The sequence below is a fragment of the Poecilia reticulata genome, linkage group LG9 (genome assembly GCF_000633615.1).
Source record: "Poecilia reticulata strain Guanapo linkage group LG9, Guppy_female_1.0+MT, whole genome shotgun sequence".
NCBI classification, from domain to species: Eukaryota; Metazoa; Chordata; class Actinopteri; order Cyprinodontiformes; family Poeciliidae; genus Poecilia; species Poecilia reticulata.
This window is the reverse complement of record NC_024339.1, coordinates 24776157-24798114: the sequence shown is the minus strand read 5'-3', so window position 1 is coordinate 24798114 and position 21958 is coordinate 24776157. Positions and strand designations below refer to the sequence as shown.

The 21958-nt window shown below is 39.4% G+C and overlaps 1 protein-coding gene across 14 annotated transcripts in view; it reads left to right on the top strand.

Moving 5' to 3' along the window:
• mef2cb (myocyte enhancer factor 2cb) overlaps positions 1-21958 on the top strand; it is an 85475-nt gene that overhangs the window by 33407 nt on the left and 30110 nt on the right. For all 14 annotated transcript variants that reach the window (XM_008418903.2, XM_008418901.2, XM_017306737.1 and 11 more), the window contains 2 exons: positions 4012-4259; positions 17947-18150. In XM_008418903.2, the coding sequence (XP_008417125.1) occupies positions 4206-4259; positions 17947-18150 (258 nt within the window). In that variant the 5' untranslated portion in view covers positions 4012-4205. The remainder of the gene's footprint in view (positions 1-4011; positions 4260-17946; positions 18151-21958) is intronic.

The window sequence follows — 21958 nt, the reverse complement described above, 5'->3', positions numbered from 1 at the left end:
ACCCAAAGTCAGCTGACCTCTTTAGTGGTGAACCTGCTTCCTTGCTCCAAACGGTGACATAGCTATAACCTGAACAAGATATTTAACGGTAAGGCCAGAGCAGATTGGTGAATAATGCAAATAATTTCTAGACATTAACAAACACTGTGGGGTGCATGGAGGTGCACCAAAAACAAAACAGATCTGTAAACTTCAGTTTCTTCAGTGCAAGTGGGAGACACCACCCATTTGTTTTCATGGAACAATGGGAGATGTTTGACCTTAATGAGTTAAACTTTATTCCTCTTTGGTCTGGGAATGTCAGGTTGAGTTTATCTGACATGCAAAAAAAATTCACTGGCTTGATTTGTCATATAGGACCAGCCAGAGGCAGCTCAAAGTGGGGCTTATCTTTATGGGTTTATGACAGAACTGTTTTGTGAAAGAGGCTACAGTGATGACAATTAGACATCTAAATTCTGGCTTTAAGTATGTTGTGAAAGAGACTAGACTCTACATAGTACACAGTCTCTTTTGTGTCTTCTTCATTTTCCCTTTTTCTCTACTTTGGGATTAGTAAATTGGCTTAAAGTGTTAGACCATGTAGGTTTGTATTTCATTTGTTACTTTCTCATCTTATTGGCCCACTTTTGGTCAGGTATCAGTGTCAGGGGCCTGCAAGAACAATCTAGCTGGGGACTAAAGTGTTGTGCCTCTCGAGCAAGTTCAAAAAGAACTGCTTGTTTGCTGTAATTCCCTTTAGTTCTTTTTTTTATCTTGGCGTTATGAGGCTAAATTGGATTTAGTGAGTCAGTGGTAATCTGTTAAGTTAAATGATGCTCCATCCACCACAAGGGAAGAAAAAGGGAAAGGAGCCCGATGAGGAGGTGGGCACTCACTTCTTAACCAGAAGCTGTCTGGCTCTCATATGGGACGGGGGCGGGTGTGAGGAAAAGTGGGGGGTTTGGTGGCAACAGAGATGGGGTGGTGTGGGGGGGAAGGGGAAGGCAAGTTGCCCTGTTGTGTAGGAGGAGGTAGACGAAGCACAGATGAAAAGGCATAGGGGAAGCTGGCTGAGCCGAGGAGGCATCAATACGGGGCTAAGTGGCAGCAGAACCTCACCTCAGGGGAGTGCTAGTTGGTGCTGAGAGCCAGAATCGGGGATTAAATGTTCAGGACACAGGCTTAATCTTAGTGTTAACGTTACGTAAGGCCTAAGGTGTTGCCCCAGCGGGTGTTGACATTGAGAGTTTCAGCTCTGCTTAGCGAGCTGCACGAGGAACTAGAGGGAGGAGGTGGAGGCCAGGAGGCAGGGATCACGGAGGTAATGCCTCCCTTGTTTGGAGTGATGCCCAGGCTGGGTAATGTTGAGTACAAAGACTTGGGAGGGGATGATGCTGTCAGCCTGTGATTGAGGTACTCCGGCTTGATTGATATCCTTGTCTGGCTGTCTTGTGCCAAGCGCCTTAGTGCTGGCTTGTAATCCTAGTTTGTCTGACAACATCCTTTTTTGTTGAGTACCAGAGGGCAGCTCTTTGTTTTCCTGTCTATGGATGGGTGTGTTTGCGCAGAGCAATGCTAAGATGTTTTGGATAGCCTCTTTAGAGCTGCCACAGTATTATTTAGGATCTTCGTTTTATTGTTATAATGGTTCAGTCTGATCGTTGTGTTAGCTGACGAACGCAGCATTTCAATACTTCCATGGGTGGGTGTATTCCAAATCTCTAAAAGTTTTTTTTTTCTTTTTTTTGTCTATCATTTCTTTATTCTTTAGACTCCATTGTCCCACATTGTATTCGTTTTTCATGTAATGGCAGTTTCTGGTTGACTGGTCTGTAAAATATAGAACAATTATGGTGATGGTGTTTCTTTAGAAGCAAAAATGATTGCCATGATCTGACTTATTTAAAACAGAAGATAAATAATAATTGCTGCTGTGTTTTACACATACATACATATATTTTGACTAGGTATAGTTAAAAAAAAAAAAGAAAAAAAAAAAAATATATATATATATATATGATGGCAAGGAAGGTTTTCAGTCTTAAGGACATGAATCATATCACCAAAGATAAAAAGTAAAATCCCAGTGCAAACATTCAAAGAGCTGATTAGCAAATATAAGAAATGTTTGATAGCTTTTCCTCTGATTACTGAGAAGTAGATAAATAATTATTGATGTGCTAATTTAAATAAAAATATCAATGTAACAGACGCATTTGAGAATAGTTTATTGTCTTTTGATAGATGGTTGTCTCTTTTCCTATCAAAAAACATTCACAATTAAATAAAAATTATTTTATATTACATAAATATTTATAAAAAAATAACTTTAAAAATGCAAAATGGCAAATATTAGTTTATTAGAGGTTTTGTACTGTTCTTTTATCGTCTTCATTTTCTGTTGCACATGTAACACAGTTGTGTGCTGTTGCCACAGGCCTTGGTCTGTCACTAAGAGCCAAAGTATCCCTGGTTGTCTCCATTACAAGCTTTCATTATCAATGTCCTACTCACAAGCACAAAAAGGTCAAGTGCATAGCAGTGTCCTGCACTACATCTAAGGGGTTTGGATCTTCCTTGTACTCCCTTGGGCATGTTACTCAATAAATACATGGATTCGGGTTAGGGAAGAGTTAAAAAAAAAAAAAAAAGGAAGAAGAGCGCATTACAATGTTCGAATATATGTATGGGAGTATGCAAAAGGAGAGAATATGAGAGAGTGAGGGAAAAGAGCAAGGGTGTTTGAGAAAAGAGAGACAGAGAGTGATAGAGAGAGAGACTGAGACTGACATGTCTTTTGGTGAAGTGGTGTCGTCTTCCACATCAATGTCTGATGCTTGTGCTGCCAGGTGCCGGAAATGTGGTTCAGAAAGGAGAGAAGAGAGAAGAAGGGGAAAGTAGAGAAAAAAAGGCAGGGTAGATGGAAGATTTTTTTTTTTTCTTATGTGACGGCGCTGACAGCTCCCCTGCATTGCACTGAGCTTAAATAATGGGATGCTCATTTGCATAACGAGGGACGTTATCACCTCTACTGTCAAAAGAAAACACAACAACAGTTCTTCTGCTCCTCCCCGAGATAGATTGGGTTGGCCTACTTTAGCACTCCAGAGAGATGCTCTGGAGCTCGGGCTTAGCCAGGCTCATACAAGAGTGCACACACACACACATGTACACGTGTGTGTGCGTGTGTGTGTGTGTGTTTATGTGCATGCGTGCGTGCGCACACGCATGCACACGGACAGCCGTTCAAAGTTTTTGGAGCGCGGTTCTCTTTTCCTCGTGGGTGCAGTCCTGCACATAAAGCTGCAGCACTCCACCTGAGTGAGGGTTTCTACACCCTCAGCTGTTCACACAAAAGTACAGTTTTTTACTATTAATCAGGTGGTGTCACTGACTTGCAGTTTCTCCAGCTGGATTAAGTGCAAGCAGGAGTTGCGTTCGATCCTAGTGCGACTTTCAGAGAAAGGTAGCATTTTTTTGTGTTCTCCTTGTGGCTTTGTTTTGCCAGAACGTGGCGAGACCCGGGCTCCGCTTTTACATCTGCTACTTATCCTGTAGCTCACATCTGCCTCACTGGCAGATGTGATATGGACTGCAGATAGAGTAGTAAAAGTACATGGCTGGCAAGTTCTACTGTCAATATACAGTGCTGTTTCAAGGGAGAGACATAAAATGTGTTTCTCAGAGCCGAGGTAATGTAACAGTGTTGGTGATTAGAGCATTTAAGTTAGTGGCACATCCAAAACACTGTCAAAGAACGAGGCAAGATCCTGACAGCGCTGTCTTCTCTCATAGTAGGTGCCTCGGTAAAAAAAAAAAAAAAAAAATGCAAAAACTGATTTGCATGATATCGACAGAGAAAAACACAGCATTTCTCACAACATTGTTGACAGATTCTTTGTCTTTCTTCACCCTCCCTTGTGGCTGTCGTGATGCTACTTTTATATATTTTTCCCCTCTCACTATTTTGCCATATTTCATTTCATTTAATGCTTATTTTCTGCTTACCCCTCCCTCTCTGTCTTGCAGGTACAGATGCTGGAATCTTTGAGGTGATTGGAACAAATAGAAAGAAGAAAAAAGCTAGATAAGAGATAGCAGGAGTGCAAGAGTGAAGAGAAAGAGGAGCGAAAAGAAGAATAGAGGAGACAGAGAGTGAGAGAAAAGAAAGAAGAAAGCTTTGAGTTATTCAGAAAGAGAAGAAAAAGAAAGAGACGGGGACGATGGGGAGGAAAAAGATTCAGATCACGCGGATTATGGATGAACGCAACAGACAGGTAAGTCCCGAGGGGGTGGGAGGATGGATGAGTACGAGAATGGGGGAGAGAAAAGGCTGGAGGAGGGAGGAAGAAAGGAGAAACACCCTACACCCCCAATAGCCCTCAACAATGAAGGTCTTCTGGGAGTCTGGGCAATATGTGAACTGGGGAAAGGAAAGGTGCTTGCAGGAAATCTACTTATTTAATGCCTTTCAGAAGTATCCATATATCTTAAACTTTTACCTTTTGTTACATCGCAAACCAAAAACTGAGGTTTATTTCGTTAGGAATTTATGTGCTAGACCACCACAAACTGGAATGTAATTGTGAAGGTGAAGGAAGCAATCTCAACCGATTGTTTTTTTAAAGTTATTTTGTGAAAAGCGTTCAAACATTAGTGAACACAATCATTAAGACCAAGAAATGCACTAGTCTGGTCAAGGAAGTTGTGCAAGAAGAAATGTAATGCAGAATTGCAAATGTGAATTTCAAACATTTGGGATTTAGAGTAAAGGCATTGTAGCAAGTAATGTGCAGGACTGAACAAAACTTGAAAAAAGAGTGACTTTTTTTTTAGTTTGCATGCAAAAGCTACGTGTGGCAGAAAAATGAACATTTGACATTAAGCAGGACGTACTGTCTTCTTTGAAGACATGTCCATGGCAGCATAATTCTGTGGGGATGCTTAAGCAGGAAATAGGTAGCTGTTCTGAGGTGATGGGACGATTGACAGATAAACACAGAGCAATCTTTTAATAACACATGTTAAAAGAAGAGGTTCAACTTATATCTACAGAACAATTGTGTTCAACATACAGTCAGAGCTGCAATGGAATAGTTTAGCTCAAAACATATTCATGTGATCGAATGCCCCAATGAAAGTCGAGACCTAGATCCAACAATTGAGAATCACTAACTTGAACTTAGAAACTCATGTTGATAGACATTCATCATCCCATCTGATTAAACTTCGGGTATATATCAAAATGTTTTAGTCCTTAGCAGCATAAAGCTTATACAGATGTATAAAAGCACACTATACTTTTTAGATTTTCATTAATGAAAAACTTTGAAAGAAATCTTTGCCTTCCATTTCATAGTGTTGTGCTGACTTGTGCAAAACATTCTAATACAATATACTGATGGCTGTGACATAATGTCTGAGGCTTTACATTTTTGGTGGAGGAGTTGCTGTACATTTCTCTTATTAAGTGTAAAAAAAATAAATTGGGGCTTTACATTTGTACATTTTAAAATTAATTCCACATCACTACAACACAGCTGCAGCTGAAGTGACCTTTACACAACCAACCAGTCACAATGCACATTTTAGCTCACTGCCAGTGGAATATTACCGGGAAGAGGGCAGCAGCTCACGAGTGTCTGGGTGGAGTAAAACATAAATAAACAACCAAACAGAGATGGAATAGCTGGAAAACAAATGCTGTAGCTCTGTTTTTGTTTTAAATAGAATCGGTACCAAGACGCAGAGCATTTAATATCAAACAGTTTAAGCTAAACAACAGTGCTAATAAGGGACATATTGACGTAGAAAACACTTTGCAACAACAGCTGGCATCACTTGAGAGAGATATATAAAATGAGCTAATAGTGGACAGAGAGTTAGAAGTAGTCTGTGGCAGGAAATAGACAGAGACAGAGCTCTCTCTCTGCCCTTGAGGCCCACAATCGATCACTTCCTGTGGCATGGCTGACCACTGACACTTTGTCAGCTTCCTGGCAGCTCCAATTGGATCCATACGCTGCTAAGGTGGCCTCTGGATCACAGGTCAAACACATACACAGACCCATTTCTGTCGCTGTTGAGGCATCTTTATTCTTGGGTTTATACAGACATGCTCCCATGTTGTTTCAGGCCAGAATTGGTGATCTTGAGGACATAATTTAAGGACAGTCAAGGATATCTCAAGGGATAGTTTGGATTGTTTTAAGTTTTAAGTTTTTATCAGGATTAGTTCCCTTACCTGAAGTAAAAATATGTTATTTTGCAATGAGTGTGCCAGAGCACTATCTCACAATTAGTCATCATTTTAGCTTCCTGTAGCATTCTAAAACATCTCAAATTGAGATTATTTATATCTGTGAGGAAAAACTCAGTACTAGTGGTTATTCACTGCCTATTCTTTCACAAGAGACCAGTGTTAATATTGTCAATGTAGTTTAAGCTAAGAAATGTCCATGTCAATACACCTGATCAACTTCAAGCTGAATCTCTGCTCTAAGTTTGTCAAGAGTGGAGTAAATATTCACATTTTTCAGATCTAGTAGCTATTTGGAAATTATGCTGAATGACTCAGAACCAGTTTATCAGACAGACATACAGTGACAAGCCTGCAGCTTCACACATTGGAAGCTTAACATTGTTGTAACAGATTTTAAGCTTAGAAAACACCAAAAAACTAACAATGGTCTTTTGTGAAAATAAAAACGGTTAATATGCTGTTACTAATACAGATCCTTTTCATTTTAGCTGTTTAAAAATCGCTAAAATAAGCTAAAACTTGTAGGGTTAGCTGTTAAGCCTTCTCGGGATGTATGGCGTGTTTTATTTGCAGTTGGATGGTGAACATTTTAGCGTTCCCTGTTGGAAAAACAGCAAGAACACCCCCTGAGGTTAGAAGTCTGACTGGGAGAAGTTAAGTGTCCGTCATAGCTGTCATACAGGTTAAACATATTTATAGTAGCAACTATTAGCATTTTTAAACATTTTTGACATATTGTGTCTTAGTAAATTGGTGGCAGAAACAAATCAGACCATTTCGTTTTCTAAAACCTCATCATATTATCACATCCATCACAGTACTGATAAAGACTTTACAAAATTGTGTTTTAATAAATAAATAAAACTGTCCCTTTAAGAGAAAAAAAAAATCCAGGTAAATAAAGTTTGACTGGAAAAAAATATATATGTAAAAGCATTTGCTCTTATACGAGTTTTCTGTTACTGAAAGAGACAGGCAGGCGGACCGAGAGACAGAGCAAGAGCAAGGAGGAGGTCACAGGAATGTTACATGAGGACTATAACTATCGTGTTGCAGCACCCACTCTCCCTCAGTGTTATCTCAGGCCCTCTCCCTCACCTCCGCCTTAGCCTATGCCTGCAAGCTGCACCAAGCTCTCTGACTCCTGAGGATAAGGAGGGAAAGAGGGAGACAGGAAGGACACCTGAGGGGAATCGATGCCTCAGATATCTTGGCTTTATTTACAGGGAGAGGAGGAAGGAGAAGGAAACTGAGCAGAGAGAAAAGGGTTCACGGAAAGGAAAATCAATAAATTGCTGCATTTTTTTCTTGTTTTGATCTTTAAAGTGATAATAATCATTAATAGCTGCTGTTCTATGGAAATAATAACGCCTCCTGACATGACCTCACCGAGTTATTTGGAAAGCACCACTTTCTTATTGAACCAGGAGCCTAAATAGGTGATGTCATTTTGTTTAGGGGAGGAGGACATCACAAGACTGAGACAGACACAGAAACTAAAATTTTCTTCCTTTACGAAAAAAAAAACACAAAAAAAAACAGAAGCCTTGCTTTTGCATATTTTCACTTCCTTTTTGAGGAAATGTCCCAAGTCTAAGCCAAATAAACACCAGATGACTGCTCTCTACCTCACATTCATAACATATTTCAGTTTTTGTATGCCTAAAACCTTGACTGTCCACTTAAAAAGATAGTTCAGAATTGTGAAGTGAGATTATGTTAAAAGGTTACAATTCAAAATATCTAACATTCAGTCGGTGACTCTCTTGACGTCTTAATTTAGCATAAATCCAGATAAGTTGGTCCCATTGACTCAAGCTAATGACTAGTGCAAGAGTGGCCAAGACCAAAGTGGACATTTGCCAACTTAAACAAACTCTAATTATGAAAAACATAATTGTGATTAAATGTAAAACATTTAACAATGCATTACCTTTTTCTTAGAAACTATGATGAGATCCCAAAAAATCAACAACTCAGCTTAAAGTCTATGTCTCACTGTCCTGGCTATCATTGTACCATAGCGATCGATGCTAATACTGCTGAAAACAAATCATCTGTTAGCGAAATAATCATCCAACACAAATAGCTGGTTGGTCACAGGTTGCCATGACACTGAACCAACTAATGTGGATTTACCTTAAATGACAATAACACAAGAGTTATTTGGCCCAGTTAAGATATTATCTCTATGTAACCTTTTAACAGAGCATCATTTTTAAAAAATCCTTAGCCATCCCTCCAAACATATCAAAACTTATTTTGTCTGCAATTCAAAAAAGAAAAATACAACTTCAACTATTGGGGAGAAAAAAATATGAGTTTTTAGTTTTAAAAAAGCTGCAAAAGGGTGCTTCATGCCTTATTTTGAAATTTACTGCAGTTCATCCTGGATTCTTACACAAACATAACGCTACCATCTTTGGAGAGGCACCACTCTGTGGAGCTGTCAGCGCTACCTTGCCACCTACAGAGCGGCGCTGCCTCCCCTTCCTTCCCCTCCTGCACTCCTCACAGCGGCAGGATCACACTGGGCATGGCGCCTGGCTCTCTCTGGGCGGCCACTTTGGACTGCCACCCCCGGGCCCCGAAACACTTCCCGAGAGCGGTGGCAGAAGGGCTAGGCCTCCCTGGTGTTGACTGGCTGCCCGGAGCTCCGGACAGTGGGCAGCAGTGTGTGAACCCTGGCTCCAAGCCGCCCGACCACTCTTACCCTCTCCCAGCCTCGGGCACATGAAAGAGGCCCCTGTGTCATAAACTCATGGGCTGCAAACAGAGAGCAGACTCTCTTGATCTGCACACGCATAGGCAGGCAAATGCTCCTATGGTAGAAGATACAAGTACAGGTGTGGGTGCGCATACACATAGAGGTAGCTGATTATTCTATCACATGCATATTTTACATGCTACATTTACTGGCTTTGTGTACGATGAATTCACAAACACACGCTTTCATTTACATGCAAACATCTACAACACATCTTTCTCTGTCTACCCCGTCATGGGGATCAACTAATTTACTGCAATTGGCTCTAATTAGTGTTACCTCTCCAGCCAGTACACTCAGTGGGCTTAATTTAGGATGACTTGTTTGCGTGAACGTGTGTGTGTGTGTGTGGGGGGGGTGTGCGTGCGTGTGTGTGTGTGTGTGTCTCTGTTTGTCCTTGTGTGGGACATGTGGTCTCCAAAGGGAAGGGACCCAGGGGCCAAAGGTTAAACATGGATCAGGTCATCAGCGACAGGAAGTAAAACAACTGAATTTCTTAGTTCCCTCAAAATAAGTCACTCACACTGAGCTGGGGAGGAGAATAAAAAAAAACTATGTTTTTATATCCTTCTGTGTCTGTTTTCCCCTCATCTACTTCTCGCTACGTGAACTGCAGCAGCTAAGACAAAAGAAGGGGTCTTTTTGTTTCAGTCGGCAATGCATTCTTCCCTCCCAATCAACAGTGCTGGGGCGAGAAAACGTGTGAGAAAAATTAACAGCAGGAAAATAATGAGGCCCACAGGGTAACTCCTCACCCCTGAACTCCTCCTCCTCTAATTCCCTATTTCCCACCTTCAGTCGTCTCCCTCTCCTACCACGGCGAGTGGCACTCCTTCGCTGTCATCTGCTCGCCACTACAGGATCTCACCTGAGAGAGGCCCACAAAGATGGCACCGTCTCTTTCATTTATATTGTATGTCTGCAAATCATTTTTGTTTGTTTCATTCTTGCACATTATTTACATTATCCACCATTATTGGGGGATTTTGATCTGGACGATATGGCTCTCCACCTTGGGTGCCATTGTGTCCGAGGCAGCCCACGTTGTTTCTCGTTGTCATTTACAATTAATAGGGAGTTTGAAATTGCTTCTGAGTTACAATGTAAGCGCCATAAGAAAATATGGCCATACATCGCAGCGGAAAGTAGCATCTGATTATCTGTGCTACGTTAAATCCTGACTGTGTTTTATCTGCTCTATTTTACTGTCCAAAATACTTAGGCTGGTGAAACCAGAATAATTTTGTGCTAAACAGAAATTCTTTAAAACGTAATTTAAGACATAAGAATCCTTGTTTTGTTTTCCAAATCATAAAAAATGATATATATTTTTTTATAAGACACTGCAAATGGAGTCAAACATAAAACTTCAATATTATTTTGAGAATATTTTTAAACATTTGTTACCATCTTGGAATTGCTACCACTAACTGGAAGAAACAAACAACATCTTACTTAGTTCAAAACTGTTGTTAAAATCTTTCATTATCTTATCCTCAGTTTTGTGAACCTAAAGAGCGGTCTGATCCACACTGTACAAAAAAAAAATCTGTATATTTAACAGTGACAAACAGTAAAATTGGCAGGACATTTGTGAACTATAAAATAATTTAAAGCTGTTGGTTTGATGTGAGCCCTGCGACAGACTGGCGACCTGTCCAGGGTGTACCCCGCCTCTCGCCCGAAACGTTGGCTGGAGATGGGCACCAGCACCCCTCCCGACCCCACTGAGGGAAAAAGGGTGCAAGAAAATGGATGGATGGATGGTTTGATGTGAAGTTGCCGTAAATTGGTGAAAACAGCAATTTGTATATTTTTCACTTAGGTTGTTTTCATGTTCACATTAGAAAAAACATTGAGTTTGCGTCCTTTTCCCCCTTTGCTTTTCTGATCAAAAAAGCAGATTCACTAAATCTTCAGAGCACATGTTCATTCATGGGATTTTCATTGGAGATGTTTTAAAGATAACAATGAAAATATTCTCATATATGTTGTCTAAAAGTTTAAATAAAAACTTTTAGACAACAACAAATTTGTAGTTTTTACATTTATGTAAAAACTACAAATTCAATCATTTTCTTTTCTCAATCTGTTTAATTATTATTTGCTTAAATATTAAAAATGTAACTTTGTTGGAGCAATAAAGCGACAAATGTCTAAAGTGTGAAAGTCAACTTTAGGATTAATTTTTATTAGCTTGAACTAATTGAAATAAAGTGAATAAAATGCACCGTGCCATGCAGAAGTGTCAGCTCTCCTTCTTCTCTGAAAGTTGACCTACCTCAGACAAACAGCAGCAAAGTTATTTCTGTCATTCCAACCACTAACTTGGACCCAGAGATGCAGCTTCCACTTATTTTTAATCATTCTTCTCTAGCTGTAGTTTTCCAGCATAAACAGGAACATGCAGAGGGACATAGCCAAGTCACATCTTCAATGAAACCAAATTACCGGTTAAAACAATTTGAACTGGTGTGCAATTTGGGACCTCCAGCTTAAACTGGCTAAATTAAATTTTGATCATTTTCTCTGGTTAACAGGTAGTCATTAAGGTGGACTCTTCTTTCCATTTTAGAAACCGAATCAAAAACTCTTAGGAGGCTACTGCCCTCAGTTCATATGGTACAAAGAAAGCACACACGAGGATGATAAGTGTGGTTTTGAAGAGAAAAAGGAGCATAGAATATATTAGAGGTGGGACAAAGCCTCTTTTGTCATAATGCCTCTCTTAACAGCTTCTCTGGCTGTGATGCAGAGTTCAGGCCAAGGTCCACGACTCCTCTTATTCCTTTTGCGTAAGCCCCTGGCTTCCTGCTCTACTGTGACAATAGGATAAGTGTTTGTCTTGAGACAAATTCTTCATAGGTGACTGACATTTCTGTGTTTGTGTGTGTGCGTGTGTGTGTGAGTTTGTTTTGTGTGTCTGTCTTCATGTGGCCCTGTTTGGTTTATTAACCAGCAGTTTTTGGGTGCCTGTCTATCCACTCCTCCTCTTCCTTCACCTCCTCCTCCCCCAGGGAAGAAGGCAGGAGGTGGGAAGCAGAAGCGAAGCCATTGTGAAGGGGAAGCCACTGGCCTCTTCCTGTTATGAGAGGAAATGCATACAAATGTGCTTCCTGTGCATCCACCCCCACTTTTTCTCTCTCTCTTCTTGTCCCTTCTGTCTTTTTCTCACTCTTTCGTGGTGCAGAATCAGATTATATCCCTCCTTTTCTTTGATTCTCTTAAGTCTTCCTGGAAAAAGTGACCTGGTCAGTAAGGTAAAATAGGGCATTTTTCATTACTAAGTATTATTAGATGGGTTGGTCCATGTCTCTTCTGACAATATCTCTTAATAATTATAGATGTAATAAAACAATAATTTGAAAAAAAAAAAGCATAAGCGGGAGGTGACAGCAGGTAAAGGTAACATGGTTCAGTGAAGTCGTGTTTGTGAGTCTGTGTGTGTGAATGAATTTGCGTGGGCATGTGTGTTAAACTGCATATGTCGCAATCTCCCCTGGGAAGATAGCTGAGGAGGAGGATATGGGTGAACAAATAAATTGTGTACTTCTTTAAGGTTGTGCTAAATAATCTCCACTGTATATTATGGATCAGTTTTTGAAAGTGAGAGGATTTAGATATAAGAATACACTAAATAAGAGTATTTGATGCTTAGTCTACAGAAATCTCTGATTAGTGCTTGTTGTACATACAAAAATACATATTTAAATATTCCACTAAAACCCTTCTTTTTTTGAGCTCAAAACGTTTGCTCAGGGGATGTAAAAAGCTTTGATAACTTGTAATGTTTTGTGTATGTGACGACAGGCACCACACCCCAGTTGCCAGTGTGCTGTGAACAGAAACAATTAGGTTCACACTCACACTTAAACTCGTCCAGTTTCCCACCACCCAAAACACTGTCATATAATCTGATGATAATAAAGTGTCGTGTCTAATAGTATTGATGAGCCGAGAACAAAAAGGTTGTGACCACATATGGGTGGTTTCCACCTGGGAATGTTTTTTTTTATTCTGTCATCTTGGTTTATTATTATTTCTACCACTGAAAATGTGTCAAATAACAGCAAATATAAAGTGCACCTACCTCTGTATGTCTCTACCAGCTGCTGAAAAAAACAGGTCAGAGCCATAGCTTACAGCAGCTGCTTGCGGTACTGATGTGTTCTTGAATTTGTAAATAAAAGATTTCTCAGATAGCCATGGAAAACAAAAAGGTCACATGAGGCCACAAATGTTGGAAAGTGTCCTCAAGCCATGACAGCAAAGACCAGAGCATAAAAACTCTGCTGATGAGATTCATCACAAATTAGCACATCCCACATTAAGTATTTAACCAACCACTTGTCATCTCAGCAACATTCATATACATGCCAACTAGCTTTATTTTTAAATTGTGTAATCAGACCACCGTGCACCGTGTGTGTTTACGGATATGGGTTTTTTGTTATATACGTGTGTTGGAGGTAGCAGGTTGTATGTGTCAGGTTGAGATATGTGGGTGTGGTGTGATATTTATGCGGCTGTTATTGTTTGGTCAGTTTAGACTTTTCATTATCACACTCATTCTCTTCCCGCGGCGCCGTTAAAGTCAGCGTACGTGTGAATTATGATATGTGGGAAAAGCATGCATGCAGTTCTGCATTCAAGTTTCGAGACTCAAAACAATTTTGATTTGATTCTTTCCTTCTTTTAGCTGTTAAAATGACATGATGATAAAGTGAGAGGTTTAAAATATGTTTCCCACAAAGGTTTTGTACAGCTACTGATGAGAAAAGCTAGGTGGCATTTAAAAATTTGCTCTCTCCCTACAAGAAAACAAAATGTCACTCTATGCCTACACTTGTTTATGAAGTGCATCTGATTTTTAACCTTAAAACTTAATGAGATTTATAAGACGTTTTAAACTATATTTGATCAATTTAATCAAATATAGTTTGACACTTTGACAGATAACGTATCTTTATTTGCACAGAACTACAAGCAAATTAATTGAACCCAACTTAAACTGCAACAGGAGACTGTACTATCTAAGCAAGTAAACTTAACAAAAAAAAAAGAAACTGTCCAGCAATATAAAGTTAAATATGATGCTACCTTCATTAAGTTAGCTGCCTACAGCTCAATAAAATTTGTTTTATCTCTTTCAATATTACTTTTTTAATTATATTTTTCTTTGTTTGCAATGTGCAAAGTAAATACATTCTTTAATGTGACAAAAGTGTAAATGTAGTATATGAAGTTTAAGCATTCAGTCACAAAAAAACAAACTTTAATGCAATTATTTTATTTCTTTGAAGCTTCTAGAATCAACCTATGTATTTTTTTGTATTTTTGTAATAACTAACTAATGTTTGTATACCCAAAGGTTCTAAAAAAAATCCCACTTTAATTAAAAACTAGCTTTAGCTTGACACAACTGGGTACAAAATCTTTCAATAAAAATACATCTCTGACGATGTTTGCCAAGGTAGATTTTTACTGAGAAATTACAATAACCCTAGCTTTCTCCATCTCTGTTTTGATATGCCATGTTGATCATTCATCACATAGCATGTTCTCTGTGCAGTTCAGTTTAATGATGTGCAAAAGAACGATAGAGAAATGTTCTGTTTTATATAAGTAGTTTGCAGTGAACGTTGTAAAAATTAATCACACAATTTAAAGCAGCATCCCATAGCGCTATCAGTTGAATCTCAGCTAAACATGCTCCAAAAATAACGTGAAGACTGTATCTGGATTGAGCATGGACATGGATCCAGTTTCAGTCTTGAAGAATCACTTGCGTAAATGTTGCTCAGATTACTTATTAAACTCGCGTCTCCAGAATTATGTCGATTAATAAGTTGCCAGGCACAGTACGAACAGCGTAAGCAGGCATGTCAGTTTTGTTTTGAGACTAGGTCCTCATGGCCTTTCGGATTGTGCGACATGCCAGCTTTTGAAGCTTTAATGGCGCCAGTAGAGTAAGTGACAGAGTGAACAGTTGATAATGAAGCTGTGATATGTGATAGCAGATAGTCGTGTCCTACGTCTGCCCCTTGTATTAAAACACCAGAGGAAGACAACACTCTACATGCCTTGTACCCCAACAGCCTGTTTTGACCTTATGTTCTGCAAGACTTGTCGTCTTACTAACACGCTCATGCACAGTTTGCAGTGCAATTCAGTCCCTGCAAGGCTCCCAGGCCCCTCTGGGGGAGTTTAGGTTTCAGCTGTGGATGATACATGTTATAGTGGATATGACAATTAATCACATTGTCTGAAGTTGTGAGTTAATCTAAAGCCATGAGGATAAGGTTTGTATTTTTTACATTTCTTTGTGACTGTAAATGTCAGCATGGTATTTAGAGCACAGGGGAGCATTTTCTCCTCGTGTCGTCTCTGAATCAGACGAGTTTTCCGAGGTACGTGACCTGACGCTGCTCACACAAGTTTGTCAGGAGCTGAAACTCTCTCCGAGTCTGCGGCTTCAACCTGTTGCCTGACAGCTTTCTCAGCATGATGCTTTGGCATCTCGGGGAGAACCTTAGAGGCAAAGGGGGTCCAGAAATACCAGGATTATACCCACTCTTAGTGGAAAGAGAGAGAAAGAAGGAGGGAAGGAAAGGAAAACAGGATGGAGCGAGAGGAAGATTTACATATTGAGTTTCCGTTGTGCTTCTTGGGAGATATGATTTCAGGAAATTCAAAATTGTCAATATCTTTTCAAGCCTGTCTCATTTTACAGTTATAAAGACAAACTGTAAACGGCGGTGCCTTACAGATAAACTTCAGAAACTCATTTATGGCGCAGATTCACCACAAACAGAGACCTTTTCTTTAAAAGCTTGAAAGGTTCTTTATGCTCAGTGATAGGCTCTTTATTGTATTTAGAGCATGTATTCATTCGCTGTTTATTTTGTATTTTTTGGCCCACTTCAACGTCAGAAGAGAATAGGCAAACACGCAGTTAATCAACAAACTCAGATGGTTAGTTACCAGCTGGGCACGGCACTGGCAGCATTTTCCTCCCTGTAAAAAAGCTTTGTCAAGACAGATCTCCAGTGTAATTAATACACACATAGGAAAATAAAAAAGAAATTCCAATAACAACAAGCAGTGTTGCTCAGGGAAGCTGGCAGTGGCATTTTTTTCCCTCCTCCCTGTACCACTAAAGAGCTTGCACACATGGTTTGGAAAAGAAAGCAGGTGCAGCTCACTGGAATTAACTCACTTTCACTGCTCTAGTTTTGATCCAAACAATAGGAGGAATAGAGGCTGTTCTATTTTCACAATGTGGCCACTTTGTATGCCTTTGTAGCAAAGGCTACTAATCTTAAGGGCTCACACAGACATACACAGATGTGGCTGCATACCCACATAAAGAGACAGAGACAGGAGGAGGGGGAGGCTGTGTTGCATGAGACAATCCTTGTTGTTTGCCTTGAGTAGATTACCACTTTTGCAGCATATGCAAACATTTTAAGCAGACAATTATTTTCTCAGTAGCAAGCTCATTCTATCAGTCTAGCTGGTTATCTCATACAGCAACTTGCACAAGTTTAACATTTTATCACGTCTCAACCACACCCTTCAATTTTCTTTATTGGAATTGTACCTGAAAGATGAATACTGTGAAGGAAAAAAAATATGTAGTTTTAAAACTTTTTACATATAAAAATAATTTATACAAATGTTCTACAAACCGACAGTTATCAAGTGTATAAATCAAAGATATCAAAAAAAAAAATTGATCTTCTTTGAAATGTTTAGTTTTTATTTTATTATTTTTTCATTATTACTGTTATAATTTAAAATTGTATATGACCTTATTGTTATTTGAGTGCTTGCATCTATCCTTCTTACTGGTCATGATGACAGGTGAGGCACTGCCTTACCTGACTGCACGTCGCTACCGTTATAAAATCAAATCTATTTTAACGCAATGCTTCATCCATCATTCAAATAAAGAAAGCAAGACTTGAGAGTGACAAAAAAAAAGTCAATGTCAGCAGAAGAACACAGTTTGCCATAAGTCCTGTAGGTGAGGCAACATGTGAGAGTAGGTGCTCTGGTCAGAGAAGACCAAACTTCATCTTGAAAAATGCTTGGTGGAAATCCAACATCCTGATCTCTCTATGTATGTAATTTGCAAAGATGAATGAGTAATACAATTTAGTTTGTAAATTGGAGAAAGTTGTAGAAATCTATGCCGACACAATTGTAGCTGAAATTGTAATAGAACTCTTGCGAAATACATTTTCAGATTTTTATTTGTGAAAAGAAATAACATTTGTGACAGACCACTTTGCTTTGGTCTGTCAAAAAATGATTAAACATATGACAATGTGAAACAATGGAATTAATACTTTGGCAAAGTCTTTAGAAAATAGTTCACAATGATGCATCAATAATTCATTGAATAAAATAGTTAGAAAAGCTATTTTTTTTCTTTCTACCAGACACTTAATTTGTTGGCGATGGAAACTTTACTTGCCATTTGTTCCACAATAAACCTCTGTGATCTTTGATGTACAAGCAATAACTGATCCTCTTTACCGTTATCTGACTGAGACAGAGTATTTTCAGTTCCTCCTTTTTTTTCTTTTTTTCCTGGTATGGTGGATGGACTGTTACAGTCAGGGAGGGTATGTTGAACTCTCAGCAGACTTCACTTTGACTTTACTGATGTTTCCCTTAGAGCGATTGTTTTTGAAGAAGAGATGTTCTAATGTCATTTTTCAGGGTCACTTCCTTTTTACAGCAGGATTGGTACATAATCTGTGATTTTTTTATTCTATGTAAAAACAAGAAGCTAAATACATTTGATTGTAATTTTTTTCATTGCAAGATTTTTTATTTTTTCTGTCTGCATTTCTTTAAATCTTCACATCTTCTCGGCTTTCTTTTAATCTTGCTAATTTTGTTGTCCCTCTTCTCTCTCACCCAGGTGACATTTACAAAGCGAAAGTTTGGCCTGATGAAGAAGGCATATGAGCTGAGCGTGCTGTGTGACTGCGAGATTGCCCTGATCATCTTCAACAGCACTAACAAGCTGTTCCAGTATGCCAGCACAGACATGGACAAGGTCCTCCTTAAATACACTGAGTACAACGAGCCCCACGAGAGCAGAACCAACTCTGATATTGTGGAGGTATGTTACAAGAAAAACACATACACACACGCGCGCGCGCACACGTAAACACATTCCCTGACATGCAAGCTCACGCAAACGCACAAGCAGACAGATGGTAACTGTGCTTGTGACTCATTCAGCAACCCTTACTTCTCTCTTTTAGACTTCACACCTAACAGAGTGCAAGAAATAATTGCTCCCATAGCTTGTTGGTCTTCCCCAAGGGGCTTGGTAGCAATATCAATCATGTTTTTTTCAGAAAAGGCACTTTAAGCTCTGCAATATGTCATTAATTTCAAGAAAATATTTTTTCTTTAAATGGCCTCCTCTTACTGTTTAAGCTTCCCTGCAAACAAGAGGTTGTCTGTTATTGATCTGGACTTCTCTGCCTGTCCCCTGTGGTGTATAATCACTGCACCCTGCCCTTGGTGTCTTGTCAGCATTGATGTGCCTCTAAGAGGAGGATGTTGATCTGACTTCCTCTGGACACTTGTCACCAAAATGGCTCAAAGCAACGTTAAACAGAGCTGTTGGCCCAGGCACTAGAACGCAGGTGGATCAAGCAGGAAATTACATTGTCGGCCTCCTGAAGCTTTAAGGTCCCAACGTGAACCTGTTATGCAACAGCTGCTTCTGGAGCTCCATCAGACCTGGTGGGCAAAAAACCTAAATGAATACACACAGAGTTTATCTCCTTCTGCCCTTTGCCCTGTCTGCTAATTTACTCTTGCAGTGCCTTGATCTAATGGAGTAGGCATATAAAGTCTTGTAAAGTAAGTTCTTTTCTTATGAACATCTCCTATACAAAGCAGTCCTTAAAGCGATAATGACTAATGATTTTTTTTTTTCTTATGTAAGCACATTTAGATTCTGTTAGTTTTAAAATATCCTTTTCAATGCAAAGTTAAAGACAATTACACACATGGACAATTTTGTTTTATTTATTTTTTTGTTATTCAAGCTAAATTTTGACTTTTGTTAAATTAATTTTATGAATCCCAATTTTTCCCTTGTGGTGGAGGAATTTTGGAAGCTGTGTGGCTGTTTTTAATTAATAATATATAGCAGCATAATGCTATGTTCATAATTAATGTGCAGCACATGCATGCTTATCTAAATCTGTTTTTTTGAAGATAATCACTTAAAAAACACAGAACACATCAAAGGGAACATAGATATTTGTGATTTGTAATGAATTAATATCACACATGGTCCAGTGGCTCAATCCAGATGGCTATGTGATCAAAAAACTTGGGACATATTTTTCTTCTCATATAGCTGCTGCTAGGCTTATTGCCCAGTTAGTAAGTGACAGACTAGTTGTTTGCTGTTACAGATAGCACTCCAGATACAAAAATTAATCAGCTTACATATGTGTAAAAAAGTACTTTGGCACTGAAGATTTTTGTCTTATGCTAATACCATTCTTGGTGTGATCAGGCGTTGTCATGTTTAAAGTCTAAAACCAGCATAAACAAACATGTTGCAATGCACTGAAACTTCAAAAATGGTTACTGATTTCAGTAGTACATTGTTTCATAGCCATTTCCATTTGGTAGAGTCAAATGTGAAGAGTGTTGATGCAGTTCCTACATTAAGCACTCAACATATGACTAACCTCAATGATGAAAACAAAGGGAATGAACGCAGTGCATTATCATGGACTGTACTGAAAAGCATGGCAATTTATTCGCTTTTGCAGGACATGCTTTATTACCTGCCTATAATTCATGCTAGCAAGCTCTTTTGAAATTTTAATCTGCTTAGGGCTTTATGCATTCTATAAATCACACTAATCAATTTAGGATATACTTTTAAAAAGCTAGAGTCCATTTGAGCAGTAGTGTTTTTAATGCACCCAGCTCTTTGCTGCCGGTGTAGTCGGTGTATAAAGCTGCCCCTGCTGAACCCATGAACAGAGCTGTCACATGTTTCAGCAAGTGCCTGTGACGAGAGTTCTTTGTAGCTCTTTCCTCAACTGTGTCTCCATTAGGGAGCACAGGATGGCTAACGTGTAAACAGCCGTGTCAGGGGAAAGACGCTAAAGAGCCTAGTGGGGGAGAGCGCTACGGAGCACTACCTACAATTTGATCCCCAGAGGACTGTGTGCTTTTTGAGCAACTCACTGCGGGAGAAATCGATCTGAAGAGGCCTCCAGCCTGAGCTGCGGTGAGCTAAAGGGATTGGCCACAGGGCAGACACTAGCACGTTTATTGTGGTTAGGAAGAAGGCGGGGGATGGGGGGAGGGGGAGGGTGTCTGAGCAAGGGTCAAGATTTTTCCCTGGAAGCTGTTTTTGATGCTGTTTAGCAACGTCACAGATGTGGGAATGTGGGAGGCTTGTTGAGTTTGCAGGGAGGAAAGAGCAAAGCAGACTTCCTGTTGAGATGAATGGACGATGAGGAGAAGTTCAAGAACAAACTGAAAAGCTGGATTCAGAGCTGTAGATTAACTAACGTTCCCTCATAAGAATATGTGTCATTTCTTACGTGGAACTGTACAAGCTCTTGTCTTCAGCAGCATGTTGAACTGCATGCATCATTCTCCCTGTATTACTGCTGTGCCTGAAGTTGTAGTGGGAGGAGAGGCAGAGGTAGGGGAACGGAGCTCACAGTGTGGGCGGCTGGCATAGAGACCTGCTACATTAGCAATAAAGCTCTATGTAATTAGCATGTCTTTGGTTGATAATTAGCGTTGTTGAGAGAGTGGCACTAAGAACGTTGCACTGCCTCTCTAGCAACAGCATGTTTACAAGAGGCTCGAGGGCTGATCTCTCTTCCTCCTTTTATTCTTTTTCTTTTGAGCTCAGTTTTCTATTGACCATACATCTTCTCTAGGTGTGTTTTTATTACTTTATTCTAAGGGTCAACACACACACACACACACGCACACACACACAGCAAGACAGGACAGACTGTCTTGCTGACTCATTTTGAAAACATTTTCATCTTGAAGAACACTTCTAAAGCTGCACGTGGAAGCAACAACTAGGTAACCATAGAACAGTTGTGAGTTTTAAAATTGGACGTATTGCTCGCCACACAGGTTATTTTTTTGATGGGAGTGTTTTTCATATTTAAACAGACAAAAAAAGTCCATATTACCATGATATTATGATACACTGTTTGCAAACTCAGTAAAAAAAAATTGCATGTTTTAGTTTTCTCAAAGCTTAAAGGGGCATTATTGTTTATGTTCTAGGCACAGGGCCATTTTATCGCACAATCAAGTAACTATGTTGCTTTCAAATGTCATAAAAATGTTGTGTATATATATATCAAACATAACGTAAAAGAAATTTGACACCTTGAAATTGACCTGTCTCTTTAAGAAGCTCCTGTTTTTTCCAACACCCTTTTCCAATATGACATTTACAACCATTCCTAGGAGCATTGGACTGAGAAGTAGTTTATATTATAAGCTCAGCAGTTGCACAGTTCCAAGAGGTGTTTGCCAATTGCTACTGGCACTAGTCTGGAGGAGCAGAGTGGGGGAGGGGCACTCTCTAAGACCCCTCCTTAAACTGGAAACTGCACCTATTTCTGTGGAAATAGGTGGCACTTTGTATGATCAACTGCTTAGGCACCCCAAAATAGATGTCATGGGAAATTCAAGGATTTCTCAAGCATAAATTAAAGAATCAAAACAATACTTAAGATATGTTTTTGATGAGAGAATAACATTATAACATGATGCAAAACTCAAAAATGTTGATTTTACATAAAGTCCTTTCTTTAGAATATGGTTGTTTGGAGAAAGAGGGGCGCACCTTGGGTGCAACTCTGGCATTGCTGATTCTCTTCGGAAATTGGAAAGCAAGTCACATA